We start from the raw sequence: 22,781 nt of genomic DNA, 5'->3' as shown, positions 1-22,781 counted from the left end.
GTCAACCTAACTTTTAGTCAAATCTTAAACACACGCAGTAGAAAGTGGCTCAGGATGACACAGTTGATAGAATTGATGTGAGCATCATAGTGAGAAAGACTTGGACAGTCACCCTGAAGTCTCTCCTTTGTAGTACTTTTCCTTCATAGCTGCTGTGATGGAGGAGAAAACTGGGGTTTCTGTGGTCATGAAGAATTTGACGACGTCCCCGCGTGGTGGGGTCATGGAGCGGCGGACGAAGTCCAGTCCTTCTCTCCAGAGTGGCGAGTGGAACGAGTTGAGACATTACCAGACCCACAGAATTTGAGAGTATAATGTTATTTATTTTTTGTAACCTGTCCCCCCCCCCGACCCCAGCCTGTAGTCTGACCCCCTCTAGTGAAGTGATCTGGACTTGAACCGCCACCAGTCTGAAGCACCAAAGTGTGTCTGACAGACTTAACCACTGCACCACCATGTGTTTGTCTTCAGCTGCTTCTTTTGTCCTGACATGTCAGTTCTGCTGTCATTGATGCGACAAGTGAAGGTTGAAGTCCCCCCACAGGTAGAAACCTGTCCTGGTGTCTGTGCCGGAGCTTCACCAACGTTCGGTTGTGTTTTAATCCTGGTTTGTGACACATGGAAGTATAAATGGAACCCGAGCAGAAGCTCCAGTGTGGCTCGGTGGCTCAGTGTGGAAGAGCACTGCCTTGCATGTGGGAGACCTGGGTTTGAGTCCTGGAACACATGTTACATTTTCTGTGTTTAGCAGAGGTCTGGTCCTCCACTCAAAGCATGACAACCGCTGGTGCAGTGGAGCAGTGTGTGTGGCTGTGTGGCTTCACACAGGGAGGAGCACTCTCTGTGTTCCAGGAACCACGGTTCAAATCTTTGACCAGCTTTTGAGCTTCAAAACTCCAATTGAAGACTTAAATACGCCAGGAGAAGGGGTTTGTGTGTCGAAGGTACTTGGTGGTGTACTGGTCTGTCCCTCGCTTTGGAGAATGCAGACTGACGGAGGTTCGATTCCTCCAGTACTGGGACACTTCAAGAAGGTGGCAGTGGAGGAGATGAAGGATGCGGTGGCAGCGGAGGAGATGAAGGATGCGGTGGCAGCGGAGGAGATGAAGGATGCGGTGGCAGCGGAGGAGAGAAGGATGCGGTGGCAGCGGAGGAGAGAAGGATGCGGTGGCAGCGGAGGAGAGAAGGATGCGGTGGCAGCGGAGGAGAGAAGGATGCGGTGGCAGCGGAGGAGAGAAGGATGCGGTGGCAGCAATAGTAAGTAAGTAAGTAAGTAAGTAAGTAAGTAAGTAAGTAAGTAAGTAAGTAAGTAAGTAAGTAAGTAAGTAAGTAAGTAAGTAAGTAAGTAAGTAAGTAAGTAAGTAAGTAAGTAAGTAAGTAAGTAAGTAAGTAAGTAAGTAAGTAAGTAAGTAAGTAAGTAAGTAAGTAAGTAAGTAAGTAAGTAAGTAAGTAAGTAAGTAAGTAAGTAAGTAAGTAAGTAAGTAAGTAAGTAAGTAAGTAAGTAAGTAAGTAAGTAAGTAAGTAAGTAAGTAAGTAAGTAAGTAAGTAAGTAAGTAAGTAAGTAAGTAAGTAAGTAAGTAAGTAAGTAAGTAAGTAAGTAAGTAAGTAAGTAAGTAAGTAAGTAAGTAAGTAAGTAAGTAAGTAAGTAAGTAAGTAAGTAAGTAAGTAAGTAAGTAAGTAAGTAAGTAAGTAAGTAAGTAAGTAAGTAAGTAAGTAAGTAAGTAAGTAAGTAAGTAAGTAAGTAAGTAAGTAAGTAAGTAAGTAAGTAAGTAAGTAAGTAAGTAAGTAAGTAAGTAAGTAAGTAAGTAAGTAAGTAAGTAAGTAAGTAAGTAAGTAAGTAAGTAAGTAAGTAAGTAAGTAAGTAAGTAAGTAAGTAAGTAAGTAAGTAAGTAAGTAAGTAAGTAAGTAAGTAAGTAAGTAAGTAAGTAAGTAAGTAAGTAAGTAAGTAAGTAAGTAAGTAAGTAAGTAAGTAAGTAAGTAAGTAAGTAAGTAAGTAAGTAAGTAAGTAAGTAAGTAAGTAAGTAAGTAAGTAAGTAAGTAAGTAAGTAAGTAAGTAAGTAAGTAAGTAAGTAAGTAAGTAAGTAAGTAAGTAAGTAAGTAAGTAAGTAAGTAAGTAAGTAAGTAAGTAAGTAAGTAAGTAAGTAAGTAAGTAAGTAAGTAAGTAAGTAAGTAAGTAAGTAAGTAAGTAAGTAAGTAAGTAAGTAAGTAAGTAAGTAAGTAAGTAAGTAAGTAAGTAAGTAAGTAAGTAAGTAAGTAAGTAAGTAAGTAAGTAAGTAAGTAAGTAAGTAAGTAAGTAAGTAAGTAAGTAAGTAAGTAAGTAAGTAAGTAAGTAAGTAAGTAAGTAAGTAAGTAAGTAAGTAAGTAAGTAAGTAAGTAAGTAAGTAAGTAAGTAAGTAAGTAAGTAAGTAAGTAAGTAAGTAAGTAAGTAAGTAAGTAAGTAAGTAAGTAAGTAAGTAAGTAAGTAAGTAAGTAAGTAAGTAAGTAAGTAAGTAAGTAAGTAAGTAAGTAAGTAAGTAAGTAAGTAAGTAAGTAAGTAAGTAAGTAAGTAAGTAAGTAAGTAAGTAAGTAAGTAAGTAAGTAAGTAAGTAAGTAAGTAAGTAAGTAAGTAAGTAAGTACTGTTTTATTGCGTGTCGGTCAAAAAGTGCTATGACACGTTAAATTGGGGCTGTTGCTCTATCAAGAGAGCTACGAAGTAGCTCACTTGATAGAGCAACAGTCTGGGAACCTGAAGATCGGCGGTTCGAGACCGACTGTGGACCAACAATTGACTGTAAAAAGACTTAGAAACGTCCAAAAAGAACTTTGAAATAGAAACAAACAGTTCACATATTTAAAACCTTTTATTTGCGGTTATAAAATTCAGACTCAGTACAAATAAATATGTTTCCAACTGTGGAGCTCGTCATGAATTTAAAGTGACGGCAAACTACCAGTTCTCACGTGACAGCTCCTTCTTTCTGCCATCTTGTGGACGAATGTGGGAATTACAAACAACAGTCTATATCGTCACCAGTTGGCTCTGCAAATAAGTTCAGTGAAATCTAAAGGACGACGTTCTTCTGCCGGATAAAAGGAATAACATAAAATAGAATAGATTAAGGCTTTATTGTCAGGACATAAATTAGAAAATATATTAATTTTTTTTTACAGATATCAAGCTTGAGAATCAAACCACAGCCTGCTACCCTCAGAGCAGTAGTCTTCCTCACTGAGCGACACACTCACATCAGAACGATCGGCCCATTTCATCATGAAACATTGATTAAATTCAGGTAAAACATCAAAAACATGCAGGCCGATGCCCATCTTTGACAAACAAACACATAATACTTCAGCTGCAACATGGTCCGTGGGTCCTCAGAGGACCGCTTCGTCTTCAAGTGGACACTGTCTTCAGAGGAATTTGTCCTTGGACTGTAGGGAGTCAAACATCACAGGTTTTACTTTACGTCATTTATATCGAAATACATCAATTTCACTATTTAGACGTCTTACTATAGCCTTACCTCCAGGCTATTAAATTTCATTACATTTTTTGTTTTCTATTTGAACATGCTCAAATTGATATATCAAAATCAACAGTGCAAACAGATAAACCAAAGATATTTAACCATTCATCAGTAATCGTAGTAAAACAGAATTATTTGGGGAGTGGGAAGAAGTAGAATTAAATCCCACCCCTTCTCTATGAATAAATGACTTCTGTAAGCATTATTATTTTCTATTCAGGCTCACTGTCTATTAAAAAGGTCTGAACAAATTTTTTAAATATTATAATTACCTATCATATATCATGCATCTAATAAAATAAACTCATGGGACGATATTTGCACCTTGATCTCTACTTGTATTAAACAATATTTCTCTCTTTGCTTAGAAAATTGGCTTCATTGACTTTCCCTCTCTGATAAAAAAAGTTATATCATTAATCTTATTATACTTTTAGCCAAACGCTATATTCATCAATGTTGATACACTAATCAAAAAAACAATAATGTAATATTCTCAAGTTTTGTGTTGATTGCCCCCTGGCGGCTGTTATACAGTATTGTTTACTACTGTACTGCCGGTTTTGTCAATAAAGACTTTAAAAAATATCCGCAAAATACTAAGACTAAGTTTTTCTAACTCGCCACTGTGTTCAGAGTTTAAGATATCTTTTGTTTTTAGAGACTCATATCTGCCTTTTCATGTAAATTCAAGTCCCAAACGCAAAATATCGATGGTTTTATGAAACTCCGGCTTCGGGTGAACGTGGCTTTACTCTGCCCGTCTCTTCATTCCAATAACGACTTTAATAAACTGTCTTCTTCAAATAATAAAAGCCACAAAACACATGTTTATGTTTGGGAAAACATTTCAGCGATGTTTACAACGGACAACGTGTGAGCTAAGAACGTTAGCCGATGCTAATGGCCGTGATATGACGTCAGTTTGACATTAAACTTCTCCGCAGACATTCAGCCGCGGATTATTTAGGATTATATGTGGATTTTGCTGCTCTGATATGCTCTTACCTGTGATTAGTGTCTGTTTAGGGGTTTATTGACATGAGTTGACATGGGCGTTGTGCCTCAGGTGGTGCGCAGGTAAGGTGTGTCCGGAGTGTTGCAGTGACGGTGAACGAACGTTCCTACTGGGGTCACGTGACATCCGCTGCTGCTGTCGCGGTGAGGAAATACTGGACATCTATGGAGATAAGTGGCCACTGTTTACCTCCCACCCAAATCAAACAAGGATTCCATTCATGAATTCTTTCCTGAACCACAATATAAAAAAACATCAACACAGCGATGATCTCTACAATAATAGTCTTGATAATTTTAATGACTGGATCAATCGTAGCACTCTGAGCTTGTTTCCTGTCCACCGGCGCCACAGCGTGCACGACAGCCTTAACCCACTTCACCACCACCTGCTCAGCTTCACACACTTCTCATGGTGCTTTTGTCTTTTATTTTTTCGAGGTTGAACTTTGAAAATCATAAATTTTCAAACACAAACTTCCTACCTTTGGTTTTACGCTGTGAGCTAAACAGTCACTGTGACTCCTGAAGACACGTTCACCTTTACTTTTCCACGTGTTAGAAACAGTTTGAGAAAACACTAGAATCTGTGGACTTGAACCCTTGACGTGTTGGATCAGTGACAGTGGTGCTTCCCACTTAGCTAGCCCTCTTTACCTGAGACAGGCATGAATGGTACAACTTTATACATATACCTACGCAATAGAACATGTTTAAGAAGGAGGGTCACTGACCAGGACTTGAACTCCTGATGTGTTGCACTCAGGTCAGAGGTCTCACCCACTGAGCTACAGCTCTGACCAACACAAGACATGGACACACCTTCATACGTATATGAACACAAAATATTCCACCATAAAGACACTACTCAATCAGAGGTTGACTTGAACCTGTGACGTTGGACAGTGACATCAGTGAAGGTGACCACTGAGCTACGTCCACCACGATGCCACAGCATGTGACAATGCCATCATCTGCAAATACAACACAAAACAACAAAACATTGTTTTATCCGTACATGACATTAAATGTATTTAACTTACTTTGACCAAACATGACAAAAACTGATCCATAAAGTAAATATTTCTCATCCAGACTCGCAACAGATGATTTACTGACCTCCTGTGGTCACGAGGTCTCTGCTATACCCTGGTAGTAGTTCCTACTTTTAACCACTAGAGGGCAAACCTCCATTTTGTTAAAAGGCCGCTCCTGATTTCTCGCCATCTTGTGGCCAGATGTGTGAATTACAACAACGGAACAGTTGTTTATTATATATCCAATGCCACGAGTGTCTGACTAATTATTAACATCTTAAGTAACATCTTAAGGCGACAAGAGGTCAGAAATCAACCTATTGATCAACTTAATCTGAGTAAAAGACATTTAGTAAGAGAAAACTGTAAAACAAATTCAATAAATGAGGATAAATATAAATTAGGGAACCAGTCCATGGACTGAACCATCAATGTTTCACGTCCAGGTACCAGCAATGTGTCGCTCTGCAATTATTTCTTATGTGTGTCAGTAGAAACCAGTGTGTATAAAGGTGAGGATTACTGCAGGAAGCCAGGTAGCTGGACAGCTCCAGTCCAGCCCTTCCCCAGGGAGGACAGAGGGTTATGCTGGACAAAGTTAGGATTTTTTATTTTATGTCCCTCAAGAGCTGCAGCGCCTCATGGGGGTCTGGTAATGAACTGCAGTCTTCTGTCTTGACTCCTCCCACTGCTCCACGATCACACCAGGTGGGAACGTCACTCAGGAACCTGAACACAGAAACAACACATTCAGAGAAATTCATCAAACATCCCAATCTGACTGAATCTGACTCAATGAGCTTTGTTTTTACCTGTTAAAGATGTAATTCAATTAAAACATGGAGGTAAAACTATCATGGTCGAGGGGAAGGAGGAGGGGGAAAGGGGGATGGAGGAAGATGGGGGGATGTGGTTATTTTCTTAAATCTCAGTATAAAGGAAACTCTGCCATCTGCTGGACAAGTGGTGGAACTACAAATGCAAACCATAATGGACATTTGCAAACACATTCAGAGAAATTCCATCAAACATCACAATTAAAGAAAAGCTTTGTTTTCACATTTTAATGTCGTAATTCAATTAGAAAATGGAGGTAAGATTATATAGGCCCTACAAATTGTGGAAAATACGAAAATTGCAAAAAGGAAAGATTTGGACTCGTCTTCATCATCAGTGAGAAGAAGGAGCAGAAAAATCACATTTCCTGACTTTTATTACTTACTTACTTCGTAGGCTGACGATGTGTCCAAGGCTGTCCATCAGGATGTTTCAGTAACTGCAGTTTAAAGAAAGAATAGAAAGAAATAGTTAGAGCAAGTAAACACTTTTTTAAACTTTGGGTTTGATTTATTCACCTGCAGAAGGGGAGGTTGATTTCACACACGTCCTCTTCCTTATCTGGAGATGGTTGACACATGAAACCCTCAGGGGTTGGCCGAGGGGGGTGGGGGTGGGTTTGGGGGGGTGACGTCCTCCTCCTGCCCTCAGTATTCACTGCTGTGGTTTGGTGATGAAGGTGGATCAGTGGTTCACTCACATCACCGCCCAGCATCAAGGAGTTCCAGCCCTCGTCAGCCTGATGTGTTCATATCTACATATGAAAGTGTGTCCAGGGAGTCATTCTGAGCTCAGTGGGAAGCGCCCCTCAGTCCTCAGGTTCCTCTACTGATCATGTGATGAGTGGAATTATCGCAGCCCAACACTGACATCTGCTGGCAGTGTGTGTGTATTGCATGAATGTGTCATTGATGAAGCTCTGCAGCCCGACCAATACAATCAGATGTGTTGAAGTGAGAACTAATCTTTGCTTTTCTTTTCTCTGAAGAAAACTGAGAGCTTGAAGCTGTGAGGTAAACAGAACTCTTTCAATTAACTCCAGATGTTCATACGTGCTGACACTTCTTCTCTCCTTTGCTTCTCCAGGCTCAGGATGTGACGACCAGCAGCTCAGCTCAGGTCAGTCTGAAGTGTAGTCTACATCTCACACACTGTGACTAACACTATTTGAGTAGTGGCACTAGATCCTGCTCAGCTTCGATGTCTGGATCGGTTCGTTATCGGCTGCAGAGCTTCATGGTGACACCTTCATGTGGAACATTGAAACCCTGCAGGACTCCTGCAATAGGTCATATTTTGAGAAATGAAAGCAGACTGCTTAAATCACGTTTGGTGGCGTTGTTTGGCATTGAATATAAAAAGTTTATTACTGATACACCATTCAAATCAAATGGAACGGTTCATTCAGACCATCTAAAAACAGACACTCCGTTTGATCACCACGTGGCACAAACATAGAAAGACAGAAAGAAGTAAGGCAAGTTGTTTACAAAAAAGTGTGATCCCATAGATAAATATGACAGACAAATTAAAAAGGCACAAGGTATACAGTAGAGATATTTATCAAAAAGACCATGCAGGCACATTGGGATGAGATGGGGTTGTTGGGCTGTTTGATGTTCGGTGTGTTGGGTTGTCGGTCGGTCGCAGTGGATTTGGCTCGAGTGGCTTCTGGTTGTTACTCGGATCTTTGCAGAAGACGACATGTTGACTGAGGTAAGCTGTATTTAAGTATTTAAGTTTGAGTGGGTTGGAAACACTGAAACTGATCTCCCTATGGCTTTAAAGAGAATCCCCTCGTCATGATTCAAGTTCAAACAAAGTGGAACATCAGTCTTTGGTAAAAAGAAAACAAGAGGAAAGTGCTCGGTTGTAAAGTCACCATCAGACCACCAGGGGGAAGCAGAGTACTTGATCCCGTCAGATGTTGAGGAGGTGAGCTGCACAGCAGAGCGAGAAGAGAGCGACTGTGGAAGATGGACAGATGAGAGTCCAGGAGGAGAAGAGGAGAGACCAGGAGAGGAGAGGAGTCAGTGTGTCAGTGGCACCTTCGTTTGTTTGTTTGTTTGTTTGTTCGTGGAGCGGCGACGCGTCCAGCTTCTCACAGCATGAAGGACTGCGTGTGTTTGAAATCCTGCGGCTGAGAGAGGAGAGCGGAGTCAGTGCAGGCGGAGTCCAGGACACACACACACACACACACACACACACACACACACACACACACACACACACACACACACACACACACACACACACACACACACATAAACAGAGACACACACTTACTTCTTGAGGTGGAGGGACGTAGTTCACATTGGACCTGAAACACAAAGAGTTCAGTTCATTCCAACAGGATCAACAAAGCAGAAGACCAAACTCAAATATTTGACGAGTTAAAAAAGTTTGGACGGGAGGTAAAGACATGGTGTGCGTGTGTGTGTGTGTGTTTATGTGTCCTGACTTGACTGTGACAGTGACCCAGGTGAGGTTAAAGGTTTGTTGTTGTTGTTGGTTTGTTGTGAAGATGAAATCTTGTTAGCAGCTCACTGACGACTGGACTCACGTGTCGTCTGCTCTGTGCAGAGTTTGGCTGCTGATGTGCGCTGCACCGTGACACTGGGAGATCCAGAAGGACCTGCGGGGGTTATCAGTCTGGACTTTACATGGCTCATCAGGACGAGCTCCACGCTACAGGTTAGTCGCTGCTGCCGGCTCACACGTACCAGTAGTGTTCAACAATGTGGACGTCTCGACTAGAAAGACTCCAGGTAATATTTCATTCCTCCCACCCTCAGAGAATTCATAACGTCTGTTTGAGAACGTCGGAGGACATTCAAAATGGCTGCTCTCCCCTTCGGCATGTGACCAACGCCCCCCGCTGGGCAATCTGGTCCTGCTCAGTTCGAGGCCTCGTTTTTACAAAAACTGATATTTCCCCGTCTGTGTTTACAAAATAATCTTTATTGACACGGTCCCACATATCCACCTGGTGCAGAGCAGCGAAACCTGTAGGGGGCAGTGTAACGGGAAGCAGGAAGACGGGATGGCCAATCAGAGTCCTGGAAAAAGTCGTTCTCTGCCTTCAACACAGCTGATCGTTTTGATCGGCTGCTTATCAGCTTTGTGCAGCTTCACCGCCATTTATTCATTAACATTAAAGACCTGCAGCACCGGGATATATCCATATCGATTAAATTGATTTATATATCGACGTGCACTGAGAGGAAATAAATGACTGTGAAAGGACTTCTCGTCCACTAAAACACATTTAAACGTACATTTCCTAAATGAAAAAGGTTTGATTTTCTCATGATGCAGCTGAACTCTGCCTGCAGCAACAAACATGAAGCCTCAAGCTCCTCCAGTTATGAACTCATGAACGATGCTCGGTCTGAGCAACACATGCAGCCAAACACATGCAGCAAACCAACAGTCTGACTCCTGCCTCAATGTGTGACGCTCAATAAAGCACACTGCTATTAGAGCTGCATGCAGCTGAGCTGATCCTGAACACCTCAGGAATCCATGTTTTTAGCTTGTAATAGAGAATAAACTGCACCTGAAGGCCCGAGGAAAAGATCACACACACACACACACACACACACTATTAGTTTCTCTTCCAACCAAGTAGATAACTTTGAATTTATCCCATTTATATACATTTATTTATTTGCATTGCTGAATTCTCCAGAGAACGTGGTTCCACCATCTGAGACTTTTCATTTTTACAATTATTATTAAATCTATTTGGACCTGTTTGATCTTCTCTCCTCTATTAATTATGGAACTGTGTGTGTGTGTGTGTGTGTGTGTGTGTGTGTGTGTGTGTGTCATTGTATTCAAGGACGTTTGTCAGCCATCGCAGCTTCACAAATCCAGTCACTCTGTCTGAGTCTTTACGATGAAGAGGAGGAGGGAGAAGAGGTGTGTTGTAGAAATAGAAGTGGACGGACACAAAGAGCTTCAAGGAGACTCTTCAGCAACGAGCCAAATAACAAGCCCAGCGAGTCACATGAGGACGTGAGCAGCTACTGAGCCATCTCTCACTCACACACACACACACACACACACACACACACACACACACACACACACACACACACACAGAGCTCAGTGTTACACAACAGCATGATCCTCCAGATCAGCAGTGAATCTCTTTAATTGCCTGCTCTTCTTTCCTCGGCCAACATTCTCCCGCTCGCTGATTAACACCAGCTAATTATTCTACAATCTTGTTGCAGCGACTTGCTTCTGTCTCACATCGTCCTCCTGTGGAAATCAGTCCAACTCTCTCTGAGACTTTCCATCTGTTGCCACAAATGACTTTAAACACACACGCACACACACACACACACACACACACACACACACACACACACACACACACACACACACACACACACACACACACACACACACACACACACACACACACACACACACACTCCCAGCTGTCACTCTCAGGAGTCCTGAGTCAGCACACAGATGCAGCTCCCACCCCCCAGTGTGTGTGTGTGTGTGTGTGTGTGTGTGTGTGTGTGTGTGTGTGTGTGTGTGTGTGTGTGTGGTATTAGCCTATTTGTTCACGTCAATGTTAATGCAATCAGGAGGCTCTTACCTTCCTCTGTGTCCTGCTGATGGACGAGTCGGGACGAGCAGCGGGGGAGAGAAAACACACTCTCATTCATGTATGAAGAAGAATAAATGTCTCCGTGTGTGTGTGTGTGTGTGTGTGTGTGTGTGTGTGTGTGTGTGTGTGTGTGTGTGTGTGTGTGTGTGTGTGTGTGTGCGTGGACTCACGGCTGAAGAAGCCGTTGCGGTGTAAGACGAGTCCTCCACAGCTGCAGATGACCACAAGCAGGCAGACGACCACCACCGCCGCCACCACCGCCGTGATGTTGACGTCCTCTGGAGACACACCAGAGTTAAAGTTACGACCGGCAGACGCACTTCATGTCAGACTTTCTGTTACAACAACAACAACAACAACACAGGTCCTTTTGTCTCGTGTAAAGACGGGATTCCAGTGACTCATAGGAAAAAGTCTTTATTCTGCCGTTTTCTTCATTTATTTTCAGCTTCTGGCCTCAACTGGAGCAGAAACTCATGAAAAGCCTGCAGGACAGCCTCGCTGAACCGGTGACACATTACTAGTAATGATGTGTTTTAATTGATGAACATTTCACTTCCAGACGTCCTGTTAAACCCTCGTTCAGAAACCGGTATTTTAGAAAGAGTGTTTCTCCTGGGCAGCCTGGCAGAGTGACCGTCACTGGAACGACTTGTTTGACTTTAAACCAGCAGTGATCGTCTGCACTCACATCGCTTCTGTTCACTGAAGATTCCTCTTCCTTTTCCTCAAACTACAACACAGATATGGAACAATCAGTATTATATAAGATATAAAGTCCAACTAATCCTTTACTTTATATAACACAGCAGCAGTCCTTCATGTTTTTACTTTCGAGTAGAAACTTTCACCACCAGAGACTGAAGTGTGGTAGCCAAGAGCTCGATTCTGACGAAGCAGGAAATGTTTGTGGTTTAATTCAGATAATGTAACGGATGTTGATGTGTTTGCTGATTTGTCGGTCCACCTGCCTGCTGCTGCTGCAGGGAGACAGTTTGATCTGACTGGTAATAAAGGAGGTGAAATCACTAAACTACTGAAGCACAAGAGCAAATCAAGGTGTAAAACTAAAGACTGCCATTTTATTAAGTTCACTCACCATTTATATCACCTGAACAATCCGTGTCTTTTCCTCTGCTACTAAACAACATCAGCGTATTATTGAAGCTTCTTTTAACAAAGGATTGTTGTATATTTCTTAATTTGTGTTTGGTTTTCTTTATGTTTTTTTACATGGAATCGTAACCGTCTCCAACAGGACTCCTTGTGAACTCTCCACCACTCACCTGGTTCAATAGAACTATTCAATAATGTTTGAATGGGTCATAGAGTTAAAACTTTATTCTGCTTGTGAGGGATTAAAGGGTTAATGTAGCTTCCTGTCTGACACGGACTCTCTCTGTGTGTGTGTGTGTGTGTGTGTGTGTGTGTGTGTGTGTGTGTGTGTGTGTGTGTGTGTGTGTGTGTGTGTGTGTGTGTTGTTCTCTGCTGCCTCCTCGACTCTGTCAGAGCTGGAAGGTGTGAGGAAGAAGGAAACACACCAACACACCTATCGTCATGCGTTTGCCCTCACACATCTTGGGTGAACCGACTCCGTTAGTCGCCAGGCAGCTGTACTGACCCGAGTCTTCTTTGGATACCGATTTGAACTCCTGCACACACACACACACACACAGAGAAAACATCACACTCCAGACATCTACACACACATGCATGACGCCTTCACAGTCTTCACAGTTAATAAAAAGGTTTTTGTAACAAAGCTCAGGTTTGGCTGCTTCATTTCTAAACGTTCACTCACATCTGCTTCTGTATGGAGGGAGAATTATCGGTTTGTTCAAGTCATTTAAAACTTTTTCTTGTAATCCTGAAGGAACCTTATCAAAATATATTCACTTCATCCAGTTTGTTCCAGCTGCAACTTTCATTCTACAGTTTTTCAGCACAAAAGACAAATTCAGCTCTAATTGTATCACGGATTCTTCTTCCCTTTGTGTATATTACAGACGCAATGTTCAACACGACCATATCAACAAAACACTGCAAAAAATTTCTATTACCAATTTCTCTATCCATCCCTGAACAATTACCGTCATCTCCAGACTTAGAGCGCACCAGAATATAAGCCACCCACACCAAATTTAAAAAGAAAAAACAAAGAAAGGTCAGAGTTACGTGATGCACCTAAACGCAACACACACTTCTCCCTGCATATTGATCATGTGAAGAAAAGAGAGAAGAATGGACCCACCAGCACTCCAGTGTGTGAGTTGATGACGTAGGTGGCGTTGGCGTGGTGCGCCACGCTGATGGGCTGCTTGTCCTTGTACCAGGAGTAGGTAGCAGGAGGGATACTCTGCTGGTCCCGGCAGCGCAGCTGCACCACGGAGCCCGTCACCGCAGAGCTGGGGATGTCGCAGGTCGGAGTGTGTGGCGGCACTGGGGAGGAGAATCAGGACCGTGTTTAGAAAAGCAGCCGCTCAGCAGGAGGTCTGGCACCGAGGGGCCGGCGTACCGAGGACTTTGAGCGTGACGTTGGTCTCCCCCAGGCTGACCGAGTCGAAGGGAGCGCTGATCTCACAGCGGTACTCGCCGGCGTCCTCCTGGGTCACCCGGTGCAGCATCACCGTGGCCCCGTCGATGGAGGCCCGGCCCTCGAACGGCCCTGAGGGGAAGAACACCGGGTCACTGCTCGTTCACTGAAGGCTGCAGCCTCTGGAAACACACTGTTACACACTACCTGCTGCAGGTACACACACCAACACACACGTCATGTGATTCTGGAGCAACCTCTTCTGGTAGATTATTTAAAACAAGTCATCAGCTGGTTAAAGTTAATCCTAACTTGATCAATATATTTGTAGTATTTGAGGTCTGTTAAAACAAACAACTCATCTCAGATATATTAATAAATACCTGCTACAGGTTTGAGATTTAACACAAACAGAAACAACAACGTGTAAAATGTGAACAAGAGTTTGGTTCTTCTGAGAGGAATCAGACTGATGATGATTTTGAATGTTTGTGAGGTAGAAGACGTTGATCTGCCTTCACAGTGACCATCACAGGAGAATAAACAACAACAACAGCTGATGGGAGTTTTCTGTCTGATCGGTAACTTTACAAATTAACCACATGAAATACACATTTTTGTGACACTTTTTGGAATGAAAGCATCATAACTGATGGAATATGTGGACACAGTGGTTAGGTTATAGTACTGTGGCATTGAGAGGAGTCAGAACCTCTGACGTGAACAACAACACATATTATTCTGGTGTCTGGCTCGACTGAAGCAGAGAAGTTCAGCTTCTATTCGGAGCGACAGCCTCACTCACTCAGCTGACTTGTGTTTGTTTCCTTTGCAAGCCCAAATAAAACCTCCTGATCTTTGGCTCTGTCTCACTAAATTACACAACAACAGTGTTTGTTTTCACTTCTGTGTTTTTAAAGTTACTACAAATCCTATGTAGGCTGTTTACATGTACACTTACACACAGATACTCTATCTAGACTTACCAGGTATTAAAACAACTTTGTGTCTGTGTTTTAAGGTCTCTCTTGGAAATGAGATCTTGTATTTCTATTAGAAGAACTGTATAAATAAAGTTTAAATTGTGTTATTTTAAATTCATGACCTTATAATGATTCACCTGATCTCGAGTTAATGATCTTGTCGAACATTACATTATTATTCTGTTGTGTTCATCACATTTTTCTTTAAATACTCAATGTTTATTCTTGTTTTATTACAATTACTTGTTATTATCTGCATCGTTGTTTATCTAAACTTATTGGTTTTGCCTTGTTGCTTTAATATGTGATACAAATAAAGTTTCCTCACCCCACTTGAGTATCAAACATTTTTCCGTATAATACAGCCAGGAGACATTAAGTCAAAGCAAAACAAGTGTTGACGTGACCATGCGAAGCTTAAAGAAGAAGTTAATCAAACATTAACTACAACTGACAACTATTTAATCACAGTTCTGTTCATTAGGAAGAAAAGAGAAGATCATCCTCAGTGATAAACAGTGAAACAGACAGAACCAGCTTCTATCTCAGAGCCACAATCACTATAAACAGATCATTACAACTCTAATTAAAGTGTGCAATAACTCACTGCTTTTTATATCAGAGTATTTTAGGCATTCTATCACTCTATTTTAAGTGTTCTACCTCTTTATAAATTTACATCATGTGACACATGCACTCGTTTTTAACAAAGACAACAAAGAGTATTCTGTAATAGTATGTCATTATAACACAGAATACTTTCCAGTGTGAATCTACTGAGCTGCTATAACAAGAATATACCTGAGGACATTCACATTGTATGTTTAGAGCCTTTAAAAATAAAATTTCTATTTGCATTTCTTTATAAAACAAAACTGTGGTGTTCTTTACATATTTGACTGTTTGGGAAATAGATTTTGACCTTAAATATTTTATATCGATTGATTTGATGTTTGCTATTAGGCTCAGTTATACTTATTCTACAACTTTGTACTATTACTTGAGTATTTTCCCAGGAGCTGTACTTTTAGTTTAGTTGAAGCAGAGTACAATTCTAGTCTAAATTCTAAAATTAAACGTATTTTACCTGCAATTATCAAGTTGAGCAGGTGTGCTATGTACTGAAGAGCAATATGTTGCTATTAATACATGAAGCGTGCATTTTAGTACTATATTTAAAAAAAACCATTTACATTCTTAAGATAAAAATATGTAATAAAAAGTTGTATTATTTTTTTGAAGACAGCTGTGCTAACTCATTAGCATGTCTAATCAACACACCTGTGTAGCGTCGTTAGCATGTTAGCCAGCTATCGCTAACGTTACCGTCAACGAAACGGAACCCAAAATATGAAAACTTGTCATGTCGAAACGTTATATATTTGTCTTTCCTGTCGTTTCTTACCCGTTGTGGTGCTTTCTCTTCTTGAACGTGGGTTCTTTCTGGAGCTGTTAGCTCTTCCCGTTAGCACAATGCTAATTCACGGCACGTTTACAAAATATGCTGCCAACACCCTCCCCATTTTAATCTCACTTCATCTCCCGACAGATTCCAGACGATTTAATTTGGTCCGATTTGTTTTCTTCAGTTTCACATGTTTTATCTTTATTTATAAAATAAAAAGCTGACATCCCTATGATAACGAGTCAACGGGTGGCGCATGCGCAGAACAAGCCGGAACATAAAGTCAGCGTGGTCGTTCCGGTGAACCTGACAGTGAATTACAGTATTCAGGAATAAAAGGGATTTTAGGGGTGGTTGTATAGTGAAATTTTGTTTTAATCGTGAAAAACATCTTATTCAAACTAAATGTCAAACTTGGGCTTCGCTTTTGCACCACAACCTTGTTATTATTTGCTTTTGTCACATTTCATACATTATTTCAGTCTTGTATACATCATCATCATGTTAATACACTGGTGTCATCTTATATACTGGTCTGATCCTCCATCAGCCTGGTATCATCCTGATCTGATCCTATATCCTGGGCTCATCCTGGAAACTGGTCTCATCCCGGTCTGATCCTATATACATCCTCTTTGTTTAATCCTACATACATAATGCTTGTGACTTTCTAGCCTCACCTTATATATTGGTTACATCCCATATGCTTCACCCTGGTCTGATCCTTCAGATACTATCCTGACCTGTATACTGATCCAATGTAAGTCATCCTGATCTCATCCTTTCTACTGGTTTGATCCAATACAAAACACCTTGGTCTTGAGCTATACACTCCATCCTGTTTGGATTTTAGATCCATAATCTCTGTTTTCTCCTACATACATAATCCTTGTCCAACTGTGGCTCCCTGAGCACGACCTTTGACCCCAGCAGCTCCCTGGGATGGGTTGAATGCAGAGATGAAATTTCACTGTACAATGGTTTATATATGTGAACAATAAAGCATTGTTCTAAATATAAACTGGCCTCTTCCTGTGCACTCCAAGGTTTTTCTCAAAAATGTACGTGTTCTGTCATTGTAATTAACTTCTCACAGTTGTGGAGAGACTGCAGGGAGGGCATCAGTCTGGTCAGCTGTCTGGTAAAAAATAAGAAGTGAAGTCCTGCTTTAAAGCAGGTTAGAAGTTGAAGGGAGCAGGTCGACGGCGTTTCAACGCTTCGCCACAGTTGTGAAAATTGTCCAGCTCACTGAATAATGTGTGGAACGGAGTGACCAGGTGAGAGCTGCGGTGTGATTCATTATTTATTGCCCCCCATTAAATTCACATCCTCGAAACCACAGAGAAGTGAGACTGAGGACAGCAGACAGGTGAAGACGGTTCTGCCTCGACGCCATTCCAACACACACTGAGCCAAAGACCCATCACTCTTTCTCTCGGTGGCCTCACGCCCCCTCAGCTGCTACCGCAAGCTGATTAAAACAAATGGCCTGTTAGTCACTGCGGGGATCCAGAGTGCCGCGCTGTCGTCTCACCTCTGAAGTGTCCATCAAAGTACACAAAGGAAACATCCTTGCCCTTCTTCTTCCACTCGATGCGTGGGTTCTGGTCTTTCTCTGTGCGGAACATGCAGGACAGCTCGGCATCTGAAAACAGCCAGCGTCACCAGTCACATATTCGTTCTAGGCTCTATTTATAGAGTGTGCTTTCTGCTGCTGTCAGGGGGAATCTAACAAAACAAAGTATCTGAGATGAGCTCACCTGAGAACTCGCGCACCTCCACCTTATGTTTGTTGGTGGACACTGTGACGGGAGCGCAGGGGGAACCTGGAGGAGGAGGAGGAGGAGGAGGAGGAGGAGGGGGGGGAGGAAGAGGGGCGGTTAGAAGACTTTCACTCGTCATCCAAAAGAGGCCAAGGTGCAAACTGCTAGAAAACGCCTTTTTTTGCTGTGAGAGGTGAAGACTACAGTCGTGCTCCTCCTGAAGGTCGGAGGTGAGGCCAGGATTTAGTCCCTCCTCCGCTCTAATCCTGCGGGTTTAAGGAGCAGCCTGACGTATGTTTACTTCGACGAGGGTTAGTGCAAGGTCAACAATCATGTCACTCCTGCCTGGTCCAGATTAACCTCACGGAGCCGGAGACGGACACCACGCCGTCTGCGTGTCAATGATACTCCGAGTGGTGAGTGTGTTCCCCGAGCTCTGATTGGCTTACAGAGATTTAACAGAGGAAACTTTCCACTGAGACAAAGTGAGGACGGACGTGTTCTCTGGTTCAACTTCTGCAGTTTGAGTTCAAACATAAAGTCCGACGATCAAACCCACCTAAGCTCCAGACCCATTGTTGTTACAACTCAGCCGGATTGGATTAAGGGTTTGACATGTGGGTCAGCCCTGGATCAGCTGATGAGGTGGGTCATTCTCCAAGGTTGACGGTTCAATCCTCAACCTTGCCCTGCCCATGAGCCAAAATGTCCCAGAGAAAGGCACTGAACCCTGATTTTTCACCCAGCAGATCGGGTCCTGTTTCGTTTAAAGTCAGGCAGTGATGCAATATGTCACATATATCAATTAAACAGATTTTCACAGTACTTTATACTTCAAGCGTAACAACTAGGGCAAAGTACTGTAGAAGTAGAAATGTGTGTCCAGGAAATTTCTTCTCCCACAACAAATAAGGATGGATTTTGTTCAAACAAACATTTTTATGACAGATTTTGTTCATTGAAACCAGATGCGGATTCCCTTTAAAGACTCAACTAGCACACACAGAGCTCTCTAATGAACAATGATATCTGAAGACAGAAATGAGGAAATCTGAAGGAGGAACCAGCTAATTACAGCACATGTGAAAAGACCGACTGAGATATTGGATCACTCCTGTTTAGCACTTCTTATTTGCAGAGGTTGAAGTTCAGGACGCCGTCTGCATACTAATGTCTCGTGTAAATATCCATCGCTGAATGGCAAAGACTCTGGATGCAAAACATTACAGGCACTGGGAATGGGGAATAACAGTGTTGGCAAGAAATATACATAAAAAGCTGGTGATGTCACACTTTTTTTTTTTTTAAACTCATCGCTTCACGCTTGAATGCTTGAAATAGGTCAAGCCCGTCCAAGTAGGATGAATCAGAGATTCATTTGAAATGCTGTGCTAATAAAAATAAACTGTGAACCAAATTCAAAACAGCTTTCTGATCATGCCAAATGGATTTTTTTTAAAAGATTTGGTCTCCATCTGTCAGTAAGACATTTTAACTCCAATACAGGATGCTCTGTCCTGAAACAACAATGGAAGACGTGGGACTAAAATGTGAGATACTAGTTTTGTAATCAGAAAGCTCTTTTACTTGCTGGTCACCTCAGCAGCCCACCAGAGCTAAACTCACTGCCGTGACCCAGCAGCAGAGTTTTCATGGCGAACGTTCGGGGTGAAACGTCTTCCAAACATCTGCAAATTAAGGAAGAAACAGGATTGTCAGACTGGAGGCTCTGCATTTTTGAAAGTGCATAATAAATGTTGAATGGGCCCCTGAGGTACCTCCCCCGAACATTAAGGGCTTTTAAAACACTTCTTACAGACTTCTGATCTGGCGTAATGAGGATGTCATGTTCAGCGGGCACACACACACTTTCCTGACATTGTTAATGCAAATGTCGCCACGCAATCAAACTATCCTAAATATAAAAATACAAACTGTCCAGTTTCCTGTTTGTTTGCAGCTTTTCAGTCTGTGACTTAGAGTTTCCTCTGCAGAGAGAGAGAGAGAGAGAGAGGTGATGTGGAACAATGTAGGCCAAGCCGAGACAAAGGGCAGGAAGCGTGGAATAAAACAGGATGACGGCCGCGGCTGGACGACTGGACAATCCCAGCATTCAGGCCAAAGGTCTCACACGCCCAGAGAACTGAAGGCTTTGGCCGTTAAATATACAGCACCTATTCAATAATAATGTCATCGAGCAAAGAGCGGCGGAGAGTAACTTCTTTAAAAGCTTTTTCCTCAACTGGCCACCATCTAAAGTAACCAACCCCCCGGCCCCGGGTGAGTTAGCAGAGCAACCTCCGCCTCGCTCACGCTGCCTTGCAGCGGCGTAACAGGATTATCCTGGAGGGTTTTTTCGGCTGGTGTACCACGACACCCTCGACGGAGCTTTGTCTCACTGGGGGAGGAACAAGACGAGGGAGGGAGATACAATGAGATTAAAAGGGGGACAAGAATGAACGATCAAGGAGAGATGAGCGGCCCTAAGAATAGAATCCAAATGGAGAGTGGAGGAGAGCGAGGCGGCGAGGGGACCGGGCAGAGGGGGGGACAAGAGATGAATAAAAGAGAGAGTGGGATTGAAGGCGAGGGAGATCCTCTCAGACAGTGGGACTGTGAATGGGAGACGCTCTGTCACATAGTGTGAGACCAGGCCTGCCGCCACCTTGAAGGGTGTCTCTTTGAGGGAGAGGAAATGAAGCAGGGCTGACAGCTTCCTCGTCCTGGGTGTGCTTCTGCGTGCGCGTGAAAGAGAGAGAGTGAGTGACACACAAACACACACATACATCAGTAAAATGAGCAGGGCGCCTCTGTAGTGAGCTCCGTCAGCTTCAGAGGCCTCAATTAACGACAAAGACGAGGAAGCGGACATTGAACACATGGCGGCTCGGATCACTTCAGTGTCGCGGCGGCTCCAGCCAACGGTCTCCCACAACTCCGCTGTCCAAGAAGTCCAGAACCTTAGTCACGCTCGCACGCCAATGTCTGCCAGCACGCACGGGCTGACCCACTGAGCCACGGATGTGTCATTTCAATTATGCTCCTCCGTTGCAGCTCACGTGGTGCATGGAGATGCGACACGCAGGAGGCATCCAAATGTACAGTGGACACACAAAAAGTCAATACCTCTACCTGGAGACCTGGAGAGGCTGAGGGGGGAGACTGATCAGACACCACAGAAATAATCCTCCTCTCATGCGAAAACAAAGCGAAAGTGCACAAATACACTGGATCTTCGACGGGCTCCGAACACGTTTCTTCAAGCGTCGGGAGTCGCAAACTACCGACAAACAAACGTGCATGTAAAACTGTGAGATCTGACCTACACGTCACATCCAATCCACGTCAATTCAGCCGTTTCTACACCAGCACGCAAAATCAGCCCAAGATGTCACCCAACAGGAGTGAGACCAGGAAGCAGGCGCCACGCTCATCTGCAGCCAACATGTATAATATCAGTGTAATTATTCACAAATCTGTGGTATTTCTCCACGTGTGGCCGTGGATCCAGCAGAGTTATGGATGAAACACACAGCGTGAGGAGTCACCATCTGAATCCATATTCAACAGCCGCCCATCCAGTCAACACAGTCTGCATGGCGAGGCAAGACCATGACAACAAGTCCAGATCGCAGAGTGAAAGAGGGTTCTGGAAATATCTGGGTCGATGTTTCACACGTGCATCATCACAGCGGCGGGTCTCTGGTGGTCCTGCAGCTCTGCATCAGATAAGACACTGTGGTAATTAAAACAGGCCTGTTGATGCTTTGAAGCTCAGAAACATCTAACAATAGCAACAACTACACACACACACACACACACACACACACACACACAGAGTGTGTGCATGGTGTTAAAAAGCAGCAAACAGAATGACAGAGCCTAAATTCACAGCCACCCTCCTGCCTGAGCAAAAATAGAAGGATGTCAGGCTCGCTCCTTGGCATGCAGTGTAATTCTCATTATGTGGTCCGTACAGAGTGTTACTGAGGGTGGGGGGTGGGGGGTGGGGGGGGGGGTGCCAGGCCTGTGCCGGGGTCAAAGGCATGGCACACTCATAATTAAGGCACTTATTCAAATTAACAGGGAACAAATGAAAGAGGGAGCGAGATGCACCCAAAGGAAACGTCCTGTCCGGCTGCCTGATGAAGATAACGTGGACAACACGCACGTCTCAAGGCCGGGAGGGGGGACGGAGGGAAAACAGGACGGATGACGCCTCTGTTAGTGTGTGTGTGTGTGTGTGTGTGTGTGTGTGTGTGTGTGTGTGTGTGTGTGTGTGTGTGTGAGCTCTCCAATCGAACAAAGCCTGCTTGTATGACTGTAACACTGTGAGCAACAGCTGTCCCGGGCAGCCACAGCCTGCAAGAGGAACAGGGAGGTTGATACACACACACACACACACACACACACACACACACACACACACACACACACACACACACACACACACACACACACACACACACACACACACACACACACACACACACACACACACACACACACCTCTGTGACCTCCTGACCTGACAGGTGGTGACATGTGGAAACAAACTGTGCGTCACTCACTCTCACTGTCTCTTCACATCCACGTCAGACCGTCAACACGCCGCGCGCTCCCCTCCTGCCCGTCACGCCACACAATCGGAGCAGGTTCCTTCACTTCCACTTATTTTGTTTCCTATGAAACTACAACCCCACAAGAGCAGCTTGAGGTTGCTGGTGCTAATCCAAGCGGCTGAGCTCACGCACAGATCTGCCTGTTCTCGTGCCAGAGAAGCAGCGCCCTGCGCCCACACCCCGAGGTGGAGCCCTGCCAAGGCAACTTCAGGGCCAACTTGAGGGGACCCAGGCTGGCTGCAGCGTCACGGTGGCCCACTCTCACTGAGGGGGGGGGCTTTAACGTGCCAGGACTTCACTTAAACACGCACAAACAAACATTCACCCGCACACACTTGTAACCTGTATGATAAACAACAACAATAACAGTAATGCTGCTGCCAGAGGAGCGCGCGCGCGCACACACACACACACACACACCAGAGTTTCCACTTACATTGCATCAG

General features: G+C 43.5%; 1 protein-coding gene across 10 annotated transcripts in view; it reads right to left on the bottom strand.

Moving 5' to 3' along the window:
• Positions 1-7,725: 7,725 nt before the first annotated feature.
• The window catches only part of jam2a (junctional adhesion molecule 2a), a 15,674-nt gene continuing 618 nt past the window's right edge, over positions 7,726-22,781 (bottom strand). Inside the window, exons 1-12 of one of the 10 annotated variants that reach the window (XR_013936519.1) lie at positions 22,772-22,781; positions 17,713-17,778; positions 17,487-17,597; positions 13,547-13,696; positions 13,283-13,470; positions 12,581-12,683; positions 11,202-11,309; positions 11,020-11,035; positions 8,965-9,036; positions 8,688-8,721; positions 8,450-8,541; positions 7,736-8,341 (exon numbers count right to left, since the gene is read on the bottom strand). The exon at positions 22,772-22,781 is cut by the window's right edge and continues 403 nt beyond it. Coding sequence is in view for 3 of the 10 variants with exons in the window: in XM_080493202.1 (XP_080349328.1) it covers positions 8,503-8,541; positions 8,688-8,721; positions 8,965-9,036; positions 11,020-11,035; positions 11,202-11,309; positions 12,581-12,683; positions 13,283-13,470; positions 13,547-13,696; positions 17,487-17,597; positions 17,713-17,778; positions 22,772-22,781 (897 nt within the window). In the remaining 7 variants the exon portion in view is untranslated. Of the gene's footprint in view, positions 8,542-8,687; positions 8,722-8,964; positions 9,054-11,019; positions 11,036-11,197; positions 11,310-12,580; positions 12,684-13,282; positions 13,471-13,546; positions 13,697-17,486; positions 17,598-17,712; positions 17,779-22,771 lie in introns of all 10 variants that reach the window. The other 9 variants (XR_013936523.1, XR_013936520.1, XM_080493202.1 and 6 more) reach the window with 9 other exon arrangements.

Source organism: Lipophrys pholis (assembly GCF_963383615.2).
Source record: "Lipophrys pholis genome assembly, chromosome: 23".
In the NCBI taxonomy this organism is placed as follows: domain Eukaryota; kingdom Metazoa; phylum Chordata; class Actinopteri; order Blenniiformes; family Blenniidae; genus Lipophrys; species Lipophrys pholis.
This window is presented reverse-complemented; position numbering and strand designations above follow the sequence as displayed.